At 49.3% G+C, this 25,399-nt stretch overlaps 7 protein-coding genes across 7 annotated transcripts; 2 read left to right on the forward strand and 5 right to left on the reverse strand.

Annotated features, from left to right (window-relative positions):
* Positions 1-111: 111 nt before the first annotated feature.
* Positions 112-825, reverse strand: BO94DRAFT_590440 (uncharacterized protein; the record flags this gene model as incomplete). Its single annotated transcript, XM_025616027.1, has 2 exons — positions 112-334; positions 386-825. 2 exons carry the CDS (start codon positions 823-825, stop codon positions 112-114), a joined length of 663 nt encoding a protein of 220 aa, XP_025462485.1.
* Positions 826-2,296: 1,471 nt separating this feature from the next.
* On the reverse strand, positions 2,297-3,232 carry BO94DRAFT_628485 (uncharacterized protein). Its single transcript, XM_025617487.1, has 2 exons — positions 2,684-3,232; positions 2,297-2,629 (listed from the first exon to the last, which is right to left on the reverse strand). The coding sequence occupies exons 1-2, from the start codon at positions 3,145-3,147 to the stop codon at positions 2,362-2,364; spliced, it is 732 nt and encodes a 243-aa protein (XP_025462486.1). The 5' UTR covers positions 3,148-3,232; the 3' UTR covers positions 2,297-2,361.
* Positions 3,233-5,443: 2,211 nt separating this feature from the next.
* On the reverse strand, positions 5,444-6,740 carry BO94DRAFT_610974 (uncharacterized protein; the record flags this gene model as incomplete). Its single annotated transcript, XM_025616618.1, has 1 exon — positions 5,444-6,740. The coding sequence occupies one exon, from the start codon at positions 6,738-6,740 to the stop codon at positions 5,628-5,630; it is 1,113 nt and encodes a 370-aa protein (XP_025462487.1). The 3' UTR covers positions 5,444-5,627.
* Positions 6,741-9,072: 2,332 nt separating this feature from the next.
* Positions 9,073-10,654, forward strand: BO94DRAFT_590443 (carboxylesterase; the record flags this gene model as incomplete). The annotated part of the gene is made up of 2 exons (XM_025616028.1): positions 9,073-9,343; positions 9,408-10,654. The coding sequence occupies 2 exons, from the start codon at positions 9,073-9,075 to the stop codon at positions 10,652-10,654; spliced, it is 1,518 nt and encodes a 505-aa protein (XP_025462488.1).
* Positions 10,655-13,348: 2,694 nt separating this feature from the next.
* On the forward strand, positions 13,349-15,426 carry BO94DRAFT_539993 (TolB family protein). Its single transcript, XM_025612815.1, has 3 exons — positions 13,349-13,390; positions 13,439-15,089; positions 15,145-15,426. Coding segments are annotated over exons 1-3 (1,857 nt in total). The 5' UTR covers positions 13,349-13,389; the 3' UTR covers positions 15,350-15,426.
* Positions 15,427-16,365: 939 nt separating this feature from the next.
* BO94DRAFT_550825 (uncharacterized protein) lies at positions 16,366-16,899 on the reverse strand (the record flags this gene model as incomplete). Its single annotated transcript, XM_025613509.1, has 1 exon — positions 16,366-16,899. One exon carries the CDS (start codon positions 16,897-16,899, stop codon positions 16,366-16,368), a length of 534 nt encoding a protein of 177 aa, XP_025462490.1.
* A 1,035-nt stretch (positions 16,900-17,934) lies between these two features.
* Positions 17,935-18,999, reverse strand: BO94DRAFT_539994 (uncharacterized protein). Its single transcript, XM_025612816.1, has 2 exons — positions 18,400-18,999; positions 17,935-18,351 (listed from the first exon to the last, which is right to left on the reverse strand). The coding sequence occupies exons 1-2, from the start codon at positions 18,666-18,668 to the stop codon at positions 18,138-18,140; spliced, it is 483 nt and encodes a 160-aa protein (XP_025462491.1). The 5' UTR covers positions 18,669-18,999; the 3' UTR covers positions 17,935-18,137.
* Between the last annotated feature and the right edge of the window lie 6,400 nt (positions 19,000-25,399).

Here is a 25,399-nt window from a genome sequence, read left to right on the forward strand (position 1 = left end):
GGAAATGATTGATCAAGCAACAGGGACCGGGAAAAATAGGAACAAGCGAAAAGGGAAATCAATCGAAGGAATATGGAAATGAAGAAATGTAAAACAGAGCACGGCGATTGTTTAGGCACCGTACTGTCTCCTGACGAAGCGATGAACACGCAGTTTATGTTCCATAAAGTTGTCCTTCCGACTGAAAGTTTTATCGCAGCCCGGTACGTCGCAGGTGAAAGAGTGAGGAAGTATATGTATGGTTTTGACATGTCTAATGAGATCTGTAGGCCGATTGAAGGAATTTCTGTAGTTGCAGCCTTTCCATTCACATCGCAGTCTCGATTGACTTGTCCTTGTATTGGTCAGCCCTTGTTAAAATGAAAAATAATATAGTCAAACGAACCTGGGAGTAAGTTGGGATTCCCGTGAGATGTGCCCGGTAGCGGCAAAAGATGTAGGGAAGAGTTCGTCGATGCTGCTGCTTCCTGGCACAGTAATCTGTGGTTCTGGGAAGGATGGCAGTTGCTGTGTTTCAATGAATCCGTCATTGGATGCGCTAGTACCCAGCACTGGTGGACCTGTGTTGTATCCCATGTCGACCATGGTGTGGTTTGCATAAGCTTGGGTGATGTCACCATAAATGACGTCTGTGTCGAAAGGAAGGTTCGCCGGTGGCATGTTCTCATACGCCATGACTTGTTGGTTTGTTTGTGTACCTATCGCGGGTCGTCTAGTAGAAGACACATGAGGAGAATGTCCTGGATCGGTATAGACATATCCCCCGGGCGCCGCCGACTGACGGTCGGTACCCCGGTTTTGGTGGGCCCGGAAGTTCTGAGCCATCTTGAGACGATTCTTGGATTGATAGTATACAAACTCTTGAGGACGGCAGAGAAATGAGTGTGCTCTGGAAATGTGATAAAGGAACCAAAATGGATTAAATAGGCAATGGAGGGGGTGATGTGCACCTGGTATAGGTTCAGTCAATCGCGGGAGCCGAAAGTTTATTATATCTGGAGGAATGGATTGCCAAATTTTTCAGGAAGGAATGAGGCAGCCAAATGGAAAAGCGAAAGATAGCGACATCTCCGGCTTCCCGCAGAACGCTACAGTTAACGTGCAGCCAAGCTGACAGGAGTCTGCACCCAAAGGCTCTCATGCATGAACATGCAGGTCATCTCTCCAGGGTCACCGCGGGAGCCGCCACGATCCGGCAAGAAAGTCACCATTCTGTTGAAACATGAGCGCAGTGATAGTTGGTCATGTGAATTAACTTCACTGTTTTTCCCGTGAAGCTGGCAGTCCTGTCTCATTGTCCTGACAGTGACTCCAATAAAATCGACGACAATAGGTACAAGAAGCGCAAGATGAGCAAATGGCTTATTTAGAGGGTCGTCAGACTCGAGTGTTGGAAAACATAATCATCGTAAATGGACCAAAAGAAGAAATAGGACGGCGTTGGGAGAATCTGAAACGGCAGAGAAAACGCAACCGATGGTATAGCCTCAGGCGACCGGCGAGGGCGGCCTCGGGCGGTTACTCCGCAACCACACGGACCACCGGATCCGCTGCAGCCGATGGAGGGAGCCCCGCCATGGCTCCAACCTCGGTTTCGCTACCAATCACTGGCACGATATATCGATTGGACACCGGGTTTATGCTGCGGCTGTGTCAGAATTCGAAATTTCAACACACAAGCAGCGAGTCTCAGAGATGTCTTTCTTGCGCCGCCTCACTATGGGTCTACCCGGGTGGCCAGTCCTGCCCAACCACAGCCGCAGCCTACTGGGTACTGCGTAGGTGTCTGTAGGTGTTAAGAAGCAAATCATGTACCTTATTTCGGTAACTAGCTGATTCGGGAAATGAGAATGAAACGCGATCATTATTTAGGGACAGTTCCACATTTGGCGGCATGGCATAAGTATGCATAATGACACCTTACTAAGCTTGGTCTGCATCTTATCACTTGTCCGTCTTGGTAGCGGGGCCTGGTCTGATTGGCCCCTGGTTGATGTAGAAACCTGCTCAGGGACTAGACATGCAGGACAAATTGATATGTAGTGTAGATCTAGATTAAGACGAGGGATAAAAAATAGAGAAATAGTGAACCATACGACTGCGGCTATAAAGAAGGATAAAAAGTCGAGGGGAAATAAAAAGGAGATCACTGCAAAGACACCATGAAGACGAAGAAGATAGTGAGAATAGCTTTCCAATCTCAGTAGACCAAGGCTGCTAACTTCATTTGTTATGAAGGCAACTCGATGCAGTGATGACAGAGTCCCATAACAAAAAATAGGACGAAATAGCAATCGTTCGATGTATTCAATACCAGCAAGGAGCTCTGTCGAAGACCTCTGGACGGCAGATAATATGGCACTAATAGTAATCACGTAGCTGATGTTGATTGTCGATAAGTGAGCGCTGAGACTGACCTTCCCTTTCCACCTGATGGACCCGTGAGAGATGCTCCATCAAATTATCACTGCGATTGAAGGAGCGATCGCATCCGGGAACCCAGCACGGAAACGAGTCAGGGGACACATGAATGTTCCTAACATGTCTTATTAGATCCGCTGCTCTGTTGAACGGGTGGGCGTAGGTGCAGCCATTCCATTCGCAAATCAAGTTAGAGGTCCGGCAATTCCTGAGATTCGTCAGTTTGGCATTTCGATAATCGGAAACTGGTTTGCCTACATACGTTGCATAAGGTTGTGCCCTCTGTACACGATATCGTGTGTCCAGGCTGCCTCTTGCAACACCATTCATAGAGGTCCTATGTGGATGTGATCCATGACGACCTCCCGATAAGTGTCTGCTGGATGGAACACCAATTTGTTCGTCATTACCATTCCTTATGTACCCCGTCAAAGCATGATTCGGTCCCAATGAAGTTCCATCGTACGCAGGTATCTGGTAGGCGTTTCGGGATGGATTTGGGGGGGCACGGAAGTAAGTCCAGTGGGGGTGATAAGTAGGAGTAGGACATTCGGATCGGAGAAAACTCATGTTCGCCAGACGCTGGACATGGCGGTTGCTCTGGTTGGCTGTTTCGGAGTGGTGATATTGCATGGCGCGATTCTCGTCGTCATTAGGAGTGACATGGATGAAGGCTGCGTCATGGGAGAAACGGTCGGTCGGGATCTCTGTAGGGCTGGCCATCATCAATAACAATACGATACCAGTTGTTGTGGGGTGTAGAATTAACGGAACGGAGTAATATTGCAGATGGGACCGGCAAAGGGTTGATACTTGCGGGATACAAAAGAGCATCTCCATAAAAAGCCCACGCAGGGCGGAGGGGCGTATTTGTATTCAGCAGGGCGTATGAACACCTCATTGAAACCCAGATTGCATGCTGTGCAAAGCCCTCAAGTGGGAGAAGTTTTGATTGTTACGCAGTGCAAGTCCTGGAGAGCCTGATGCAGGACGGTGGGCCCTTGTTAACTCGATGCGCCCAGAAGCATCAAAAATGGACAGCAGGGAAATGCGGAAGACCAGGCAGCAAAAGTACCTTACACAAAACAAAGGTACGGTGGAGGTCGGAGCCAATAGTGTAAGCGCTAACCCTGGCTTTCTCGGGCAGGGCGTAATTTGGCGCCTGGTACTATGTACCGGCTACACGGCGGATCTTCCCCGGTGTGATCAGGAGGGCTTTGCTGCAGGTGAAGACGCCTAGGCCATTGGAGAAGGATTCCTCCAAGGCAGAAAAAGAAAATCTTTTTTGCCGAACCCACTTGCTGCTCATGCTACTGGTTCCTTGGGACAACGGTTCGGACGAACAGCCACCTCGATCCAAAAAGGATATATGTACGTGCAGTCGGTTAGAATCTCCGACTATAGTACCCTTTCAGATTGTACATCATGACCAAGAGGGTTTTTATCGGTCTCTTATCTTTCGGACTCATTTGGTTCATAGTGTCAATTACAACGCATTACCAGGAACTACTATGACTTTCCTCATAAGCACCATATTATTACAGAACAAATGCGATGTCCATTTGGAATAGATGGCGTCACTCACTGACTGTAAATGTTGTATGGTGAATACATATCCGAGTGACGCGATATTGAGAAGAGGCTAGAAAGAAGGAATAATTAGACGCCAAAGATTTAGCCTAATTCAAGCCTCGATAAGAAATGATTCTAGGAAATTAGGTGGTACCTCTGCTGCAATTGGTACCAAATTGCGATCGTCCACCAGATGGTCCCTATGCTCAGGTGTGACAGGTCACTTCGATGGATGTGATGGATCCCGCTAATGCTGACATATTAATCAGGAAGTACTTTGTCCTCGTACTTTCTTGCGAAAGTGTCGCCAAAAAGTACCTGTTTGCTGTTTGGGGGATCATCTTCCTACATCCATGCTGTGTTTGCTTTCTGGTGATGACGCACCGGACTCCGGGCTGGCGATCCATGGCCGGAACCTTCTTCCAGTGTAACGCGTTAGGCAACTCCCGTGGGCGACAGGTCAAACCAAGCTTGGGGGAAATCTTGCCCCCATCATATGTTGGTCGGACCCTCCCTCGGAGACTTGTTCATTGGTCCGTTCCTTATTACCTCTTTCCCCTTTTTCCTCCTATCCTTTCTGTTTTTGTTGCTGTTTTCTCCTGACCTTGTGTTTGATTATCTTTTTGGCGCCTTACCTCCGCCCATAACTTAACCTGCTAACCAACTGGAATTGCCAAGAAAGTTCCGACCCACGATCAAAGAAGGATTTGTCTAATCCGTACCGGTCGCATTGGCCATTTCACACCCCTACTGGCTATTGCCATTTAACGAGAATATATAGCCTTTGACAAATTTTTTCAGTCTTCTCGGAGTAAGGAACGTTCGCGAAGAGCACTCATAACCCTTTATATGAGGACCGTCTGTGATTGACTGAGAAGGCCCGTTATGATACTCTTCAAGCCCTCGGAATTTTGGATCGAAATTCCATCTATCAGTATGCCGAACCAAGGAGACGAAGTAGAATGGAAACATGGGTATAGCAGACGGCAGTGTTTGGAGCCTGTCCGGCTGGTGTGGCTGTACCCCTTTCTTCGGAGGGGATCTCGTGTGCCTGAGGCGACTGTCGCGCCTTCGGCGGCTGGAAATTTTCCGCCAGAAGATTGAACACCCGCTATTGGCGCGTGCGGGTATTGTGGCAGCACAGGACAAAGAATGCGCAGAGCTTATCTTGACCACTCGGGTGGAGGAATCCGGTGTCTGGGTAATGCCTACGGGGAGTCTACTATGGGCACGAATATCGCAAATTTCGATCGGATGGTTTAAATAACTTCACATTTCCCTAATTGGGTCAATTCCCGAGATCTCACGTCTTTTTGATTTTCTTCAAATAGCTAGACAGCGCATCACAAATGAAAGACATGACTACCACAGAAGCCGAAATATATAATCAAAAGAGCGACTAACGACAATAATAACCAAACAAAACGGCAGCCGCAAGACAAAGCCAGAAGGCAATCAGATCCTTCTGATATCTAGCACTATCCTTCGAAGCAAAAGCTTCATGCATCAAGTGTCGCTGCATGACATGATCCATGAGATGTCCAGGAACCCTAAACGGCCTCCTACGTGGACATCCCTGCCAACGACAATAGTATTCGGCGCTAGGATCATGTCAGCCTGCCATAAACTCAAATCTATTCTCGCCAGATAATCTCCACCTGACTGCCATACCCTTCAAACTCAACCCAGGCTTGGTCGTCCTTGGGATAATGGATTTCGATCCTTCTGGTGGACTCACTGTCCCTCAAGAAACTGCCGCCTCCTTCTTCGTTCACGTCATGTATGGGCTTTTCGACGGATTCGGCATCGAGCACTGGGGTGGCTGCTTTGACCCGGACTCGGGATCGAGTACCACGTGGGTACGTGAGCCGAAGTCGCTGGTGTTTGGTCTCGTCGTATAAGTAACTGGGGGCACTGGGGGTTTCCACTCCAGACGCCCCTGGGTCGTCGAGGGTGGGTGAGACTTTGTTTTCGACTGTTGAAGCGTACGGGGCGACTTCAGGACTGGTTTCGTCTGCCATGGTCTTGGAGGCTCTGAGATACTGGGAAAAACAAGCTGCACTCATGGGAATCAGGGGAGCAGTGGGAATAGCATCTGTAAGCCTTCTGTCGATTCGGTCGAGAATGGCATGATGGCCTTCGTCTGGGCGGGTGTCAACTTTGTTAAGACCATTGTCCGGCGTGGAGGTACTTGGGGCTTGGTCGTTCTCAGTGGAATCCTGGCCCTGTTTGCAAGGCTTTGTGGCTTTGAACAGAGTGCTAGGGGTGATACCCTGGTCTTCGAGGAGTGGAGCAGTATCGGGTTCATCCTGATCCTCGTTCATCTCACGAGAAGTTGCATCGGCACCGGGGGTGGTGTTTGGTTCGGCAGTAACTGGGGCGTTGGTGTTCAAGGCCACATTGCGAGGGGTGGGATCGATGTCTCCGTCATGTGGAGTCATGTAATCCACACTCGTAGTCTCAGCATGAGAAATGTCATCCTCGGTGCGATCTTTGTTCTGCACAGAAGCATCCGGGGCTTCGGTGGTCGAGGACAGACCATAGTTGAAAACATCCAAGTTGTCTCCGGTTGCAGTCATGGTGCTCGCATCGAGCGTGGCTGTGAGGTTGGCGACAGCCTCTTCCATGCTTAGTGCCTCTTCAGGACCTTTGCCTTTGTCCGAGCCCTTATCTTCCGCAGTGGTAGGGAGAGATGGAGTGAAGGGGAGCCTTTCGAAAGTGTCGTCAACCAAATAAAGGAAGGACATTTTGGATGAGTTTATGGTAAAGAAACAATGAGTTTGTTGGGGCAGAGAGAACAAAGAACAATGACCGCAGTGCTGCGACAATGAAGAGTGATCAATATTGTCCTTGTTCTGCGAGGAAAGAAGCTGGTCTTTATAGTCTGCTTTCAGGCCTGTCCACTTGCGCATTTCTTTGTCTTATCGGTAGGATCATTATTGTCATTGTTTGGCTTTGTGGTTTATCAGGAACCTGCATAATGTGTTCATATTCACGCCGTGTCTGTATATCAAATGCTGCTGATATCTGCGTTTACTGAAATGCTACTTTGGGAAACTAGCTATCACTTCATGTGCATTGTGGCAGAATATGACGTGTTGACATGATATGTCTGGGGGTTCCGCGAGTACCCCTTTCTCAGTGCGGGTCTCCAGCGAAACTATATCGGCTTGACCCTATAATTCCTTGATCATCCTCGTATTCTGAAAGAGTCATCAAATGAAATGTTCACGGTTTCTTCTGGTTTGAGATGGGTTCATCGTGGAGTTGATTTCGAGGAATGAGGATGTGTAGCTGCCACATAGTGAGTCACAAACAAATTGGTCTAACAAAGACAGGAATATGACTAACCTGCCCATATAAAAGACACTCGGTGTAAATATTGGGCATATGACGTGTCTCAGCCTCTTGAACCTTCTCGACAACCATCCTGGAAACATACCGGGGACTCCTATGAGTTCTTCCTCATAGTCTGACCGTCAGACGACCTAGAGCTTTCCTGCCCACTAATGGTAGTTAGCTGTTTTCCTCCTGCAGTAGCCTGAAACTGAGTTAAATTATCACCAGGAGTCAGCCAAGCTCAGAATGGAACTTCTCAGACGAATCCGAGCCACCTTTGCATACATGGCTGTCGAAGAAGTGTATTCCTTGTTTAAGGATACAAGTCCCGAGGTTCTGGAGGTCGAGAACTACGGTGCGAGCAGCGTCATGGATGGTTTTCTAGACCATCTAGTAGATCGCTTATTGGTAGGCCCAATAGATGGGCTTTGACTGCCCGACAATCGGCACAACCTGAATAGTGGTTATTATCAGCATCACTACGGGTTCGATAAACGCTTGTCAGGGTTATCTCTTTATAGATTACTACTATCGCGCAATGATACCAGTGTAAAAGTTCTCAATCTACAGTATTTATACAGTAACCGGATATGCGAACGGTGGTTAGATCTATTTTATTATTCTAGTTGATCTAAGTAGATTGCCACTTAAATCTGTCCTCTCTTCACTGCATCTAATGATACGGTGGCTAACGTCCTGCTGGTAAATCGAGTCCACATAGGATTTAGATATCTCGTTACAGATGGGACATCTAAGAGACAGAAGACACATCCTGGAGCTTATGTGCCATATGTAATCCTCATTGCTATAACATACCAGCAGTAGGTATAAGTCGATTATTCACAGCTAAGACCCTTGATGGACAATATCCACTTATGCCTGAGGCAGATAGAGCCAGTCACATGACCGGAAACATCACATGACTTGTCACCAGGTAACAAGGCTGAAGGATTGATCCTTCGAGCTAATGTGTATGGCTTTCAGATTCCCGACGAGTCAACAATTAGTCTGCGACAGAAAGACGTCATAGCTGAGGCCCATGCCGTTGCTGATCAACGGTCCGATCGATATCGGATATCGGACCTTAGCCACAGATCATCACCGGCTGCCGGAACGTGAATTTCTCCCCAACCAGTGGAGGAGATGCCATTTTGAGTTAAGACACCTGGCAAGGCCATGCTCTGAGAGCAGATCATATCCCGAGTTGGTCGGAATTTCGGATAGTATTATTGTCGGCTGGAGGTGGACCCGGGTGCCCTGACGCGGGGCCTGCACGACCGCTTGATGCTTACGACGTCTCTGACGATGCGTTCTTGCCGAGACTTAATTAGTGGACCTGGCGGAAGATGTTTGGCTGAAGGAAATCCATAGATCCACGGAAGGTAATCTGTCACGTTTATACCAGTAAACCAAAACGATATACCACTGGACTCTGGAGAACAGCCGGAACGAAAGTCAAACTCCAACATAATCCTTGCAAACCCAAGGACGAGATAGTGGAGATTGACACGGCCAAGGTCAGGAACTTACCTGTTACAGTGATCTTGAAGGCACTGGCCACGAGGGACCATTACGTGTCTTGTTTTGACATGCAATCAACTTCGGACATCACAATGCAGGCTCTAATTGTTTAGAGTGGATGACGCTCCGGCTACTTAAGAACATGTATTCTCGATGATTTTCATGAGTTATCATTCTTTTGCATCATTCCCTCCACGAATCCACACAGAGACCGATACCATGAAGCTGACCCAGGAGTCAACCCGCGGAATCAGCGCCTTTTTCCTGCTGGATGTGGCCAACGCTGCTCTCTACGACCAGGTGATTGAAGTATTTCAGGGTTCAGTACAAGGTGCTGCAGTCTTCAATGCGAGCACCGCCCCATCATACATTTCCGAATGGAAAGACATCTCAGTGTGGAAGGGCATCCCGTATGCCGCAACAACCGGGGGAGAGAACCGCTGGCGGCCAACGCAGACAGCCCCGTCCTGGAACGGAACCCTGAAAGCCAGTTCGTTTGGCCCCAGTTGTCCCAGCTCGTCGACCGGAGATGGAATCAGAGAAGACTGCCTCAGCATCAACATCTGGAGTCCCGCCACTCGACCGATGCAAGCTTCCCGTGATGTTTTGGTCTTATGCTGCTGGTGGTGAATCCAGCCAAACTACCTATGATGGGGCGGGCATGGCCGGCAAGAATATCATCGTCGTCAGCTACAACTACCGCACCGGGCCCCCCGGCTGGCTCACCCTTCATCAGCTGGCCAACGAGACCGGAGCGACTGGCAACTATGGTCTCTTGGATCAGATCCACGCACTCAAGTGGGTGCACGAGAACATTGCCGCGTTTGGCGGAGACGCTGACTCGATCATAGTGGCAGGACAGTACTTTGGCTCCGGGGCCGTCTACCATATTGTCAACAGTCCCTTGGCAAAGGGGTTGATCAAGAGTGCCATTGCGGAGAGTGGCCTCAGGGACCCCTATGACCCGGACATGTGGGGTTATGGTAGCGACTACCGGAACATGACTTGGGCATATGCTTTCAGTGAGGCTTTTGCGGAGTCCCTGAATGCAGCTAATGTCTCGGAGCTTCGAGCCATGGATCTCGACACGTTATTGACCGGAACGGGTACGTCCACATTCGTTGGCTTCGACCCGGTGCTGAACTATCATTCCATTCTCAACAAGTACATCGTCAGCCTGGAGGACGGCGCCCCAACCAATGTTCCCATCCTGGTAGGCAACAACAAGGATGAAGACGGCATCGATCTCAGCACCACCTACACAGTGACGGAGTATGAATCGGAGATCAAGTCGACCTACGGACCCTATGCCGCTGACCTCCTGGCTCTCAACCCGGCTAGCAACACCAGCGAAGCCACCGATGCATACAACTCCATCATCCGCTCTGGCTATTGCATCTTGACGTGGTCCTGGGCCGACCGATGGAGCAAGTCGTCCGACAAGCCCTTCTATTACTATATCTGGACGCACTCCCCTCCGGGCTCGGATGGAGCCACTCACGGCTCCGAGGTGGTGTATGCTCTAGGCAATTTGTATGTCCAGTTAGAGGACTACACCGACACCGACATCGAGATTGCTAACATCATGTTACCCTACTGGGCGAATTCCATCAAGACTCAGTACCCTAACAAAGGAGGCTCGTACACGAACGGAATCCTCCCCTACTGGGGGGCCAATGTACGCTCGCAAAACTCTACCTTTGAGTTAGGTAGCCTTTGGAAGAAGATTCCTTTTGCGTCGGTCGAGGAGAAGGAGATTATCCTGGAGTATTTCAAGTATGCGACTCCGAGCCCTTATTAGATGGAGATATGGACCGTTTTTGCCCCGAGTGCTGCTTGGCTGTGGAGGTACACCGCATCGCAAGTCCTCATTCGCTTGGTGCATCTACTCTATGTAAAGTAGTTGTCAGCTTCTATGGCACTCGATGGAGACTTTGTTTGCAGACAGGCCTGATTGCATAGAATAGCTATAACGATGTGTAAATATTATAAATCTGAGTTGACATCTTGACGAGTATAGATACTTCCGTCAATCACTCGATCATTGCTATAGAAATTTAATGTAGAGTAAGAATGTAGATGCCTAGCCCTACTGATATGTCACGCAATCCCCGAGCTATGTTTAGATACAAGGCACGTGAATCAAGGTTGATGCAGTGGTGGGGCAGGCACGGGCGGGATGACGTTATTCACCCACTGCCCTTCCATCTTTATCACCACCAGAAACAATGTCCCAATGTTGCAACACAAAACCATCTTCCTGGTGAAGTTGACTGTTGCCTGATCCCACCCCTCAAATGCATGCAGTGTGGATATCTTAAACATGGACACGTTGTGAGAACCTTGTTGGAAGTTTCGCTCGGGCACAGCCCGGTGAGCATGCAGATCATTGCGTCATCTCCGAGCCTGAAACCGCGGGGTGCTAATCAACAGTCAGTTAATGGAAATCGGGGCCGAGTCGATGGTAGTTCCCCGAGGTTTTGCTGCCAATCGTGGAAGTGCTGATAATATCGTCTACCTGGTTGGATGTGTGGTGACTAGGCCGACATAGTATGTCGTGATGGCCTAGATCAGCGAATCTTGAGGTCATTCTGGATGCTTCTTGTCTGCTTTTTGGATCCAGGATTAAGGATGGTGACTTGAACACGTGTAATCATGCCACGATCAAATCGCCACAGCGTATTCTAAGCCACTGACTATGTGCACTGCCCTTGGTAGACAGCCAGGTCTACCGGTGTTCTCCCGGTATGAGCCGTCTCGATTCACTCCCAGGCTGCAACCATTTCGCGGATTCACTGTCCACAACTGTGAAGATCAAGTAATTGCGGCGACGGAAGCATTATCCACTTCTCAATCCTCACCTACGCTCATCCTCTAGGGTATTGGGTCCGAAGCTGACCCAATCAAATCACTTCAGCTCTTCTTGTCTACTACAGACGGGATGTAGTTCCAGTTTCCCTAGCCTTCTTGCTGTTTCAGCATAGCTTACTACGGCTTTGGAAGTTTTTGCCGATTGGTTCCCTTCTATTCGTAAGCCTGGATATGCATTGGGCACTGGACCTGAATCCTTCCGAGTCCAACAAACCCCCGATTGGACCCAGCCTTCCTGATAGACATCTTCCGGTCCCCACCGCTGCCGCTCCGTGGATGATGAGCTTGATTGTGGACATCGAACAACAGGCGGAGAATATCTAGTTTGTCAGCTATCCCAATCTCGACGCCTAGACGGAGAACCTTCCGAGTCATCCGCAACTCAGCCCCGTCCCCAGGCAATGACATTCTTCCCATTGGTCTCTATACTTCGATCAGGACACCTGAATACAAACACATTCGGCATACAGGAATTCCCATAGGGCCCACTGGCATAACACAATCCCATTGCTATCACCGAGAAGCAACCTGGCAGAACACCGGGATGGGGCACTAGCGGCGGCCGCAGCCGGTTGGTCCCTATCCAAGTCCCAGGCACCCCGACCGCGGCAGGGCTTCGAGCTGCAACCCCCGTAATTGGCCCTGACCCCGTCATCCCCGCGTCAGACACCCGAGGTGCAGTGCTTCGGGGTTATCGGCGTCGAATGGTCGTGTCGGCATTGATTACTTGTTGAGGGGCGCCAAGGGTCGAGCCAAGGCGCCGAGCTCCTGCCAACCCGTGCCAAGCCGGAGATAATGAGATCGTCAGCGCAATTGGCAAAAACAGGGAAGGCCCGGCCGACACCGGCCGCAACGTTGGATAATGGATATTGTCTGCACTGCGCCGATCCACCCGGCTCATTTCGGATGTCGAGAGAGTGCTGACCTTGGAAGGGAGTTGTGATTTTTCAGCATGTTAACCTCGTACTGGTGTGACGGATCTGGTATGTATGGGTGTATGGGTGTATGGCTGTAGGGCTGAAAGACGGATATGGTTGATAATCACACAATGACGCAACAATCTCCAGTTATTCTCAACTCGAACTAGCCTCCGCAGGGCTCTGCAGGTCTGGATGAAGATTTTTCCCTCCTGCCGTCGGTGTCCGACCCCGCCACTGATTGATTGTTGATAAGCTGATCTGACCCACTTGATAGATTGGGATTTGAATCATTGCTATCTGATCGGATCCACTAATCCACGCAAGAAGAAGGGCTCTCCTTAGCGAGAACCGAGGGCTTTTCTGCCCAGCTTCAACATTGCCAAGATGTGAACCGAGATGAAGGATGGCTCCCCCTCTTTCAACTGTATAAATAGCTGCCGATCGTCCCCCTCTGAGGTGTCTCCTGGCATTGTCTTCGCAACAAGCTCTCGCGTCGCATTCGCCATTTCTGCTTCCAGCTTGACTGGCAGATAAAATGCGTCTTTCTGCTGCTTTTGCTTTGGCTGGCCTGGCGGCCGGCTCGACTGCCGCAGCCTGCCCTTACGCCGAGCGCGCCAACAACGACGCCTCGGTTGCTGCTGCTGCCGGTTGTCCTTATGCAAAACGGGCTGCTGCTGCTCCCCCAAAGGACCCTCGTGGGGTATCTCGTCGAGGACCTATTGAGGGCAAGAAGGGTATTTTCTACAGTGAGTGATGCCGAGGCCAACACGATGATCCCAATCTGACACCAGCAGTGAACCGCATTGGACCCTCGGGATCGCAACTCTGGATCTCCAACTCGGACGGTACCAATGCCACCAAGCTCATGGGCAACCAGACCAATGCATTCGACTACCACCCTTCATGGTCGCCGGACGGTCAATGGATTGTCTTTACCAGCGAGCGCCGCGGTCCCGGCCAGTCGGATCTGTACCGGGTTCATCCTGACGGCACGGGACTAGAGGTGCTGGCAGACACCAACTCCGTGGAAGACATTGGCGTCTTGTCACCTAATGGAAACAAGTTGGCATATGTGTCCACGGCTGGCAACTACACTACCAACATCTGGGTCAAGGACCTGACAACCGGACTGGCCAACAACCTGACGGACACCGCATCCACTCGGGCTGACAACATTTACCCTACTGGCCACTTCCGTCCGTCCTGGTCCCCTGACGGCGAGTGGATTGTCTTCAGTTCGGATCGCAACACCGACTGGACCGGCCACAGCGAGGGCGTCGGTTGGGAACACACCCAGACCCTGGGCCTGTACGCCATCCGCCCCAATGGCAGCGACTTCCACACTGTCATCCGCCAGTCCGGCTACTCCCTGGGTACTCCCCAGTGGTCGCCCAATGGAAAGCGCATCATTTACAACAATATGACCACAGAGGACACCTACGGCTGCCACGGCGTCTCTGCCCAGCAGGAAGCCATCGAAGCCCAGATCTACAGCGTCGACTTCGCCACCAGCTCCAACGTGATTGCCCACACCTCCGGCAGCTACCCCAAGGTCGGCCAGCACTACATCGGAAACTCCACCAACATCGGCTACCTGATCAAAGCCGGAGACTATGAGGGCATCCACTACACCCAGCCCGATGCCACCCACCACGCCTTCAACCTAACCTACCTCCGTGACCCCTCTTGGTCCCCCGACGGATCCAAACTCGTCTACTGGATCCCCAACTGGACGCAACAGGCCGCCGACCTGGAGCTCTGGAGCTACGACACTGACTGGGAGTACCGCTACATGGACGTATTCCCGATGCACAACACCGTCGTCAACCGTCTCGCCACGACGCAAAAGGTCCTCGGCAGCGCCAACGGCTCCCTCGTCCACTCCTCCCCAACCTACACCGACGTCGTCGACGCCCTCGACTCCTACGACATCTACAGCCTAAACAACTCCACCGAGGTCGTATGGCTCGAGGAAGGAAACTCCGGCGCGTTCCAGCCGTCCTGGAACCCAGACGGCACCGAGCTGGTCTCCGGCTTCGGCGCCTGGTTCGTCAGCCGCACCGAAGCCGAAGCCCGCATCTGGCACGCCTTCGCCAACGGCACCTACCATACCAACCTCACCGACGGTACCGACAACTCGGGCTTTCCTTCCTATTCCCCAGATGGCTCCGCCATCGTCTACCGCAAGTGGAGCCTCGAGACCGGCGTTCCCCAGGGCCTGCACATCCTCAACTTCACCACCGGCCAGACCCATCAACTCACCTCCGGCTGGGATAACACCCCGGGCTGGTCTCCCAACGGCGAACGCATCGTCTTCACCCGGAACAACAACTGGACTGAATCCTACGGTGCTCGGTGGTACGCTGATCGCTTCGATATTTATACCATCCGTCCTGATGGATCGGAGTTGAACCGTGTCACGGATAGTTTGTCCAACGATGCTCAGTAAGCCCCTCCTCCCTTTCACATCCATTCCATCAGATTACTAACGATATTACAGCGCCGTCTGGTCCAAAGACGGCCGCATCATGTGGAGTACCGGCATGTACGGGTTCAAGGACGAGAGCGCACTCTTCGATAATACCTTCCAGCCCTACGGCCAGATCATGGTCATGAACTATGATGGTACTAACAAGACGCTTGTTACGGATACTATATGGGAGGATTCGATGCCGTTGTATATGCCTAATGAGTATCTGGAGTAGATACCCTGAGTGTGGATGATGGTATATGCTTTTGTTTTGAATAGCTGTATAGTTATGAGGGGGATTGTATGTATAGCTGAATGAATGTTTTGATATCGTTATGATTCTTATGGTTGTAGTAGGGTAATGGTTAGGGGTTGGGGATATATATAACTGAGTGCGTTGCGGGAAACATTTCCGCAACCGAGCCCTCACACTTCTTCTCGATAAATAATAGGCCTCCAAATTTAGGCACAATTTAACATAGTTATAATCTTACCGCTCAAAGTAACCTCACGCACCACATATCACTGAACAGAGACTAATCACGTGACACTACAGTGTGGGCCGATTGATAATGTGGATTGGGAATGAGAACTCTACAATTGCAAAGCGGTAGCATGTCGTCGTTTTCAGCCCTTGGGTGTAACGGTTTTGGTATTCTAACTTGTAAAAACATTCTGAGAAAAAGAAGGTGTCCTCGGCTAGTGAGCCTTATTAATAAGGGTTATTTGATATGTTGTTTGTAGGCTGTGCCGCGATATACGAGCTATGAGATAGAAACTGTAATATCATGTAAGATATACAGTCAAAACTATGGAATGATAGCAACGTGTCATAGGAATCGCCTTTATCGCATTTAGAGAATATCTTCATATTAGTAGATAAAGCGCGCAATGTCATATGATTGGCCTATTAGTCTGATGATAGATAGGCAAGAATTAACCATGGATTGTAAGGGGTCATGGTTGTTCTAAAGTACGGATTCTGGCTAAAAGAAGGAAGTAGAACACGGTGAGCATGGTTTGACGTCTATGATGGGTTATTAAACAGTTTTTTTAGATTCCTTCCTCTCCATTAGGGGAAATGTCTAAGGAGGTAGAGGCGAGGTGAAACGAGAACCTCCATGCATAAACACTTGTCACCCCCCATCTAACCCCCCCTTCCCTCATTTGTAATCTAACACCCCTCTCCCCCTTCCCCCCTCAACCTCCTCCACCCCCCCTCCCCCAAATGCCCCGCCCTCTCCTGATGTTTCACCAACCACAACCTCGTCGTAAACACCCCGGACAACGCGGACACTTGACCCCATTCAAATGCTCCATCTTAATATGCGTGAATAACCGAGTATACCCATTAAACCACTCCACACAGGTGCATCCTATCCAATGGCATTGGAATTTCGGGACACCGGGACCAAGGTCGCTTTTAGTGTGGTGGGAGGAAGCTCCGGGTGAGGATTCGTAAGGGCTGTAGGGTAGGTGAGATTCGGTTTCGCTGTGGGATGGTTTGGGGGGGAGAGGTCGGGGGGGAGGGAGTGGACGGGGGCTGTTGGATGCTTCTGGGAGGGAAGCGTTCCAGGTTAAGTCGAACATGGCGGGGCGTGGGATGGGGTGGGGGTTGGGGTTGAAGGTGGTGAATGTTGAGCGGCGAGGGGAGGGGGCGAAGATGCGGGGGGGTTCTTGGAGAGGGGTTTCGATGCTGGGGATGGGGGTGTCGCAGTTGGGGTTGATTGTCATGGTGGTGTCCGGGTTGGTGGCGTTGGTTGTGGTTGTGGTCGTGGTGTCCATGGTTGTGGGTGGGTTGAGTGGGAGGTGGTGGTTCATATTCTCGATTTGGGATAATTGAGAGAAGAATGAGTGTGGTGATGGTTTTCGAACGCAGGAATAAGAGGAGTAAGGGTTAGAGTGGCGAGGGTTTAAGTTTAGATATATATAGAGCAGAAATTTGAAAGATTTGAAAGATTTAGGGTTGTACCTTCTGGTCGGACATTTTCGTTTCTTGCATGGCAGGTGCATGTCTCACATGATGTGGAATTTGATGCTGAGGATACTGGTGCCGATGGATCATAAAGAAGTAAATAGAAATGACTTGTCATATATTAGAAGATCCAGAATGGGAATTAGTATCACGGAGAAGTACCGGAAATGCATTTGATAATAATCGGGACTATACTGTTGGAACAAAGGAAAATGGCAATGGGCACCGGTTACAAAGGAGACCACCGTGATATAAACATACTTCGTATATTTCGCGTTCTGGAGTGTTCAGATGAAGTGGATCAAAGGCATAAATTATTATCGGATGCAGGAGAGTATGCTTCTGTGGATATTAATAGATCGAAAATTTGGAAGCCCTCGGAAGGCGGAGGATGCAGCCATCAAAATCCCGAAGATTGAAGAACAAAGACATAGTCAGATCACATGACCATTCTATCTGACTGGTAGTATGATAGACAAACGTATCTCTGAACAGAATCAAATGAATGAAACAAGGTTGGCTTTGTATCCATTTCCTGCTTGACGGTCCTGACTCCAAAGGCATACACCATGAGGTGTGTTCTGTGTCCTTCCCTTTCCAACCCATTGTTGTTTAGAATCACTTCATGTGCCTACTATGTGTTTAAACATTCTTGGCTCTCATAGTTGTTAGGTTGTCTGTCTTAATGCTGCACCATTTTCAGGTGGCAAACTGCTTCCTTGTTATTTCGGGGTTGGAACAAAACGATACTACACTGGTGGCCCTAATGTATAGTTCGCTACCTTCATATTGTGCGCATGACTCATGCAAGTTGGCGATAACCGAATATTTCTCGAGACTGTAGCTGCCGGAATACATGTGAAGAAAGTGCAAAGAGAAGGCAGAATAGATAGAAAAAAGTACCATGAGATATAGACATCGTAAATCGTCAAATCAGATGAACCCCGAAATGATGTGAAACAAAGACCATTATGGAGAAGAAAGCAACGATGGAGCCAAGAGAACCGAAGAAACTTGGTCTTGAATCAAGAAAGAGTACACAAAGTCATCAATACTCTATAGCCCTATTTGCAGTGCGAGTCGAATGATGGGACTGCAACATATGCTGCTTCAGAGTATCCTTCCGGTTGCAACGATGCCCACAGAGTGCACATGGAAAGGATTCTGGGGAGATATGGATGGCGTTGACGTGCCTCCTCAGCTCCGAGATGCGCTTGAACATTCTGTTGCAGTTCATCCAGCGGCAGGGATGAGTGGGCGACCTGGCCTGTCAGTCTGCCGGAGCTTAATAAGGGATGTGAATGTCCAACCTTGTCATGGCGTTTCTGTTATATGCATCAAGGCCTGGTGGGTGGGCAAACGTGTTGTCGACCCCAGTCCTCGGGTAGGTGCTTGAAGGGGTGGATTGGAGTGGGTTGCCGCCATCTACTTGAGAATTGCTCACTGGAGTGGAGGTGCCATACATGGTTGGATGAAAAGACCCCAAGTCCCGATACACTGCCTGCAGGTCACCAGAGGCAAGGTTAGGCCCATTCTGCACTGGAACAACCTCGTAGTAGTGGTTGACATGCTCCGGCATGGTGTGTTGTGTGGATTGTGTGTACGTATGGTATACAGCTCCAGTTGTCATGTTCTGCGTCGGATCGAAGTATGTCATGTATAGACCTGAGCTTTCAGGCTCCATTTGGGCAAAGGGATTGGAAATATGCGGTGATAGATATTGCAAACAATGATGGGGTCCAAAGTCAATCAAACCAGTTTGAGAACCGCTGAGTTCGCAGTGAAATATATAATAGAAGTGTGCGTAATGACTTGTTATTACTTTGAATGATTGACTGGGCAATGACTGTGTACTCTGCCAGACATGACAACAGGATGACAGGTCGACGCCTGAATTTATAAGAATTGAGTGATAGATGTTGGAGAGGAGGAAGATGGGACTAGGTACCGCATCGTAAGCCCACTTTTTAGAGTTCAAGAGAAGAAAAGGCTGCCACATTTTTCGTTTTTTTCTGACCGATAGTATCACGAGCCCCACCTTCAAGCCATAATCCAGACCCGGTTCGGGACGGGAGAGCCGCCAGACCGCACCTACCCTCCCTGGCCACTTTTTTTACAATTCCCCGAGTCTTATTTGCAGCCACCTTTCCGAGTAACCATAATTATTGAAGTATCACAGTTACAGCTAAACCCAATTGACACGTTATAGACAGTTTTATGTAGTGATCAAGCTGTCTCTTAATGTATATAGAACCACAAAAAGTAATATAGATGATCTTAACCACTATTCTCTCTATTAGTGGGCCTCGGGGAACTGTAAAAAAAGTGGCCAGGGAGGGTAGGTGCGGTCTGGCGGCTCTCCCGTCCCGAACTGGGTCTGGATGGAAATAGACATCTATCTACCGCAGTATGATACGGTACGAAATGATCGTTAGCTTTATCAGTGGACCTCATAATTCTGCCAGTCCACCAATGTCGCAAGTTGCTGAATAATCCCATATCATTACTTTAGAAGGAAGCGGTAGTACCTGTGACATATTTGCCACCAGTGGACCACCAGATCCCACTAATGATCTTTTCGCACCGTACAATAGTAAGTACTTGGTTCAAGGAAGTTATGGGATTGCCCGTGACCAGTCGAGAAGCTTGAACTGACTCGCGAGGCCGCCATATTGACCGTTTGCGCCTTTCATTCTACTGGTAATGGTGTTGCCCCGAGCCTATCGATAGGGCTGGCCCTTGCAATGACGACGCTAATTTGCGAACAGCTCCCCGATGCCCCCTTGCGTCACCAAATATGCGCCTCTTTTTTTGCGTAGATGGAGCAAGTGCCCGGTCACCTTTCAAGATAGTCTGGCGGGATAATTATAGATTCAACGGGGGACTTGCTACTACTTTGACCCGCAAAGAGTACTTAGCACAAAGGTTGGGAAATGATGGAAACTGTGGGGTGAGCATCACTGTTCAAATGCCTTGTTGAGTGTTTAATCCAATATGACGAGGAGTGCAAGCTGGCCAACTCACTAATGTGAGAGCAGATTGCAGTAGTAGATTATTGGAATTGGAGTCCAGGGCAGATATGATCAACCTGCCCAAAATGGTGGGAAAGGACCATATAACCCATCTTTCAGCGGCACAGGTGGAGTCACTGCATACGTGCTTCTGAGCTTTGCAGGGCCCTACCGACACGTAAAACGAGCTTATCAGTCAGAAGGATACAGGAACCAGATCACACAATCGCGCGGGGCTCTAGGATTGTTACGACCATGCCTGAGCTTCTTTACCTGCGGGCCCTTCTCCAGTGTCCGAGTAATAGCGACACTTGAGTCGCCCCACTGATCAGGCCCTAAAGGAGAAATACCGTTAGATTACTCGGAAGAGTGGGTCTCTAACCTAGATACCCCTTGCATGCCTGCTGGACATATCTTTCTCTATTGGCTCCTTCCCGGGGTCTGCGAGCCCCGAACAGCCCTATTGCTACAATTTAATAAAGTCTACTCTTGTATCTGGAACATTCCGGTCCGGTCTGTGGTCACATCCTATAAGATTGAGGACATCTTGAATCACAATTGGCTGTTCATCAATCTTTTGTCGAAGTCTCTTGTCCCTTCTCGCAATATTCATTACTAGAAACACCGACTCGCTCAAAATAAAGCTCAGTGAAACTTTGACATCATAATGTCTGACATTTCAGATGATCAGATAGCCTACACCTGGCACGACGCTTTATTTATTCCTGTCGTCTCCTCCAATTTGATCGATCCCATGGCTCCCAGGGATCCCAATGTGGGCATGTCAGCTGCGGACTTCAGCGAAACACAGCTCAGGCCAGAGACCGAGACAAGGCCAATTCCAATGAGCCACAATAACTGTCTTCCAACAGCCCATGACAGCCATGAGCATTATAACATATCTTCACCAGAGCTACCGACAGAAACTTATTTCACCCACGGTGCCATCCACGGGACACACCCACCCCAGAACCCTTTTTATCAAGGTTACAATAACCACTAGTTACCTTATTTTCCAACCCATCGGAGCACTCCACTTGCAGGTGGACCATCGAGGCCTAAACCAAGGAGTAAACCCCGTTCATCTGTTCCAAGGTATTTTCATTCATAAGATGGTCCAACGCTTCATGATATACCGGAAGGCTTACGCAGGATAAGATCCAACGTTGAGGTATGCAATTGGGAGGGAGGCAACAGATTCTTTAATAGGAATGCGGAGCTTAGGTGCCATGTCATCTCTATCCATGTTTCTCCATGTTCCCACGTGTGCATAGCTTGCGGTCATTATTTCAACCGGAGAGACAATCTTGCGGACCATATGTTGTGGGCACATGGGTCTATAAAATGTGAAGATACGACGGAAAATCAGTCTTGATTTATCCTTTCAATGTCTTTCAAAGTGGTTGTATACTAATAGGTTGTGGCATTGCACTACACTATGGCTGTTTGGTTCGATGCAATTGTCGCTTTGGATATTCCATAGGTGTCACTCTTCCTAAATGGTTACATGCTCAAATGGAAGTTCAAAACAGTTTACCAAGGTAGTCCGCCACAACGAAGCTCATGTAACGATGAAGTCAATCGAGGACAACCACTGGGTCTTAGTAAATCTACACTAGCTCATATGCCACGTAGGCCATCCACTGACCCTCAAGTCTGTCGTTATCCTTTCTTTTGCTTTAGCATACCTGGGTCATATTTTCACGGCATTGGGATAGCGAAAATGGCCATCTGGGGTAAAATTGCAATGCTATCAAACCTTTCGCGAGGTAAATGTGTATACGACACCTACCGATAGATGGTTGTAATGCTCCGAACATAGACTTGGCAAAGCTTCGATTACTAGGAGATAATCGCTATCTCAAACTCATGTTTGTGCGAGATGCCGATTCCTCAATAGGTGTCTACGGACCCTGCCGCACATATGCCGGAGGTATCCGGCAGAAGGTGAGTAATCTGCGCCCCCTTTCTATCTATATAAAGGTACTTGCACCTGCCTGCATTCGCCATTATCATCGAGCTTGTCATTCGGTTCCTGGATCTGAGGTTTAAAGTCAAGAGCCGCCTATTCGATTACTGGATTCTAACCCAACTGAACATGGCTGTGCTTATGTCTTCCACCAGCTTTCCTCACAGTGTTGAGACCAGCTGGTGACTTTCCTTTGTACCCACCTGCCACATGCGCGGTCATCGGCCATAATGACGCCATCTCTTAAAGCGAGGCAACCTAGATGCATCAATGTACGCTGTGCGTCCTTCAATCACTCCTTCATATTTGATATTTGATCAAGGAGAACCTACACAACACCCACCAGGGCTGCGAATGCTAAGGCTGCACATCGCCAATACATTTCCCCCGGAAACAGCAGAGCCACAATGCATTTCTTCATCTGGCGCAAAGGTCCTTTCCTTCCTGGGTATAGCGATGGTAGTTGAAATTGTGAAGTTACGGACAATGACGATCCGTCGTATGTCTGTTGTTTGTGTCTATGGTACTTGAATCCATTCAGTTGTCGCAAGATGAATATACGCCACCACCAGAACACATCACCTGAGAGAATCCCGAAAGCGAAACGATCGCTGAAAGATCTATCTAATGACCAAGTGGGGGACTGCAAATCTTGCGGAAATATGATATATACCCTCCACAGATCACAGACACAGCGAATCTATCTGCCATAAGATTACGTTGGCAAAGGACAATGAGAAATCTCCACTTCTTGGGCTACTTGTGTCAACCACCACAGAAGCATTCCTAATCAGGTGGCTCGGGTATATCCACGCTATTTGATCCGTGCAGACTTGCGTGCGTATTGTATACGAGCTGCACAGCTTGAACTCCAACAGTAAGAGTTCAACACGGACTCGGTCTAGCATGAGAGAAGAACCTCTGTCTTGAGGCTATCTGCCAACAAAGCCACATTGCTCCGAAGAGAATAATCAAGAACAGGCAGTGTGCAATGGTCTTTCTATCATCAACTATCACCCTACATCTCGGACCATCCCTAAGCTATCCCGTGATCAAGTTACCCCAATATTCGACCCACAATCCACATATCTCAGCTTGTACAGGTGAATCAACAACTGCAATTCCTAGGGTCGTGCAAGAGTGAGCAAAATAACTGACCTGCCCGCTCATGCCCACTGCTTTTGACGGACATGGTGATACACCATCAGTTCCTCTTCTTCCACGTCATTAAGATCTCCGACAATGCCTGCAGATATGGCTAATTCATTCAACATCAATGACTACATCATTGAAGAGATAATGGGCCAACCATCAGATGTTCTTCCCGGGCCAGATCACTACCAATTCCCTACTGGAGTCTGCCCAATACAGCGGAGAAAACTGAAGCACAATCAGCATGGGTGCTATGAGCATTCTTCTTAATGAATTCTATACCTTCTCTTCTTTGCACACCAGTCGCAGGGAGATATTACTCGGAACAGCCCTTACAAAACTCAGTGCTGCTCTGGCATGGGCCAAAGCAACCCTGGTGACCTCCTCGACGTTTGCTACAGCCGTGGAAATTGAAATACGGGGACCGGTACAGCCACACCGGCTTCGTTCCTGCCACGCCATTCTGATCACGTGCTGCTTCAACCGCCTGCTTTTATAAGATATGACTATCATATTTCCTTGCAGCATCTTCGGCGCATAAGGACCTACAATTGCCTAAGACTATACACGCGCAGATTCAGGGCATACAAAGCTACATAGATCACGCCATACAAACCCACGCGGAACATGCAGACCACACAGACCACAAAGTTAGACAGGTCATACAAAGTCATACAAAGCCATGCAGGTTACGCAGGCTACGCAAGCTCTACAGACCATGCTAAACCTGCTTCATATCACGCTATACTCTACCTATTGCGTTAAGCAGTGTCATCAAGGCGGTACAAATTCTGCATGATTAGCAATAATACATCTTTCCTATACGAGCAGGCGGTGCAAAACACACGTGATCAAAATGGCGTGGCAGGAACCAACCCGGTGTGGCAGTAATGTCTTCCACCAACAAATGTCGTTAGCAATTCAAAAGACACCCGGAACCCTTTCATGCAACAGAATCGCGGTACTCGGTGAGATGAGAGGTGGCACTACTTTCAGGCGTTTTTCGCCCTTGACTCAGAGATGGACGTGACCTATAACAATACCAGAAAGCGCCTGGGCGATAGTGCAGCAACGGGCTCGTTCCTGAGGCGTCGCGCCTGTCCAGTCTCTCTGAGCCCTACAAAGTTGCCCACACTCGACTTATCGAACGTCTATGCGACAAACCACTGTGCCAGAATCCAAATCGGTAATTTATTCAGAAATCGATATACCTGGTTGGTCGGGCGATTGGTCTCGGGCGGACGAGTCGTTACAAACATGGGCGTGAGAATTGAGCTGGATGAACAGCTGGGGACCGGCGTGCTATTTAATCCCATGTCCTCAGTGATCTCTCCACTGAACCTTTCCTTCAATCCGTGTCCTGCCCATCTTTACCTTCTTGAAATCACAAGTCCCAACTACCTACCCGCCCTGAAGCATGTCAAACTCCTGGAACAACCGCCACACATTAAGCGATGAAGAATATGATCGCATGATAAGAGTCATGCTACAGGGGGATGCTAGTGCTGACATCGATGCTGACTTACTCTACTGGCTAACACTCCCTCCGGACGAGACCACTACAGAGGCAAGGAGCCACATGCAGACGCAATCCCCACACCAATCTACCCCTGATCAAAGCTCACCCTCTGCGACAAGTACTCCCGGCCGAGCCCCAAGGTACATACGGACCAACCTATATATTGGCCATCTTCACCCTGCTAACAGGGTCTCAGACAATCCTCCTTTCCATGTCTTTGGGAAGGTTGCACCAGTTCCTTTGGAAGGAATGCGGATCTTCGCCGCCACATGTTGACCATCCATCTTTGCCCTGGGTCGTTCCGTTGCACGCTTTGTTCGGCCGTCTTCAACAGAAAAGATAATGTGCAGGACCATATGCGACGGGCTCATGGGATGTCTTAGAGATCTCTTATGGCATGTTGGATATGAGAGATGGAGGGGTTCCTTTCCCAAGGTTACATTCAGACCTTTAAACGGAAGAGTCACCTCCGTGAACAATATCAGGTCGATTCTTTTATTCCGCGGAATGTTCGATATACTATTCCTTTGGCAAGGGGCTTTGCACGGAACACTAATCCCCATCGGTATCTGACGTCGATAACGCGGGATAACTCAATGCGCGATGTACTGGGGGCCTTCCAATGAAAAGATAATCTTGGGGAACTTATCCGGTTGGTT

This window comes from Aspergillus sclerotioniger, assembly GCF_003184525.1.
Source record: "Aspergillus sclerotioniger CBS 115572 chromosome Unknown BO94scaffold_41, whole genome shotgun sequence".
Classification (NCBI taxonomy): Eukaryota; Fungi; Ascomycota; class Eurotiomycetes; order Eurotiales; family Aspergillaceae; genus Aspergillus; species Aspergillus sclerotioniger.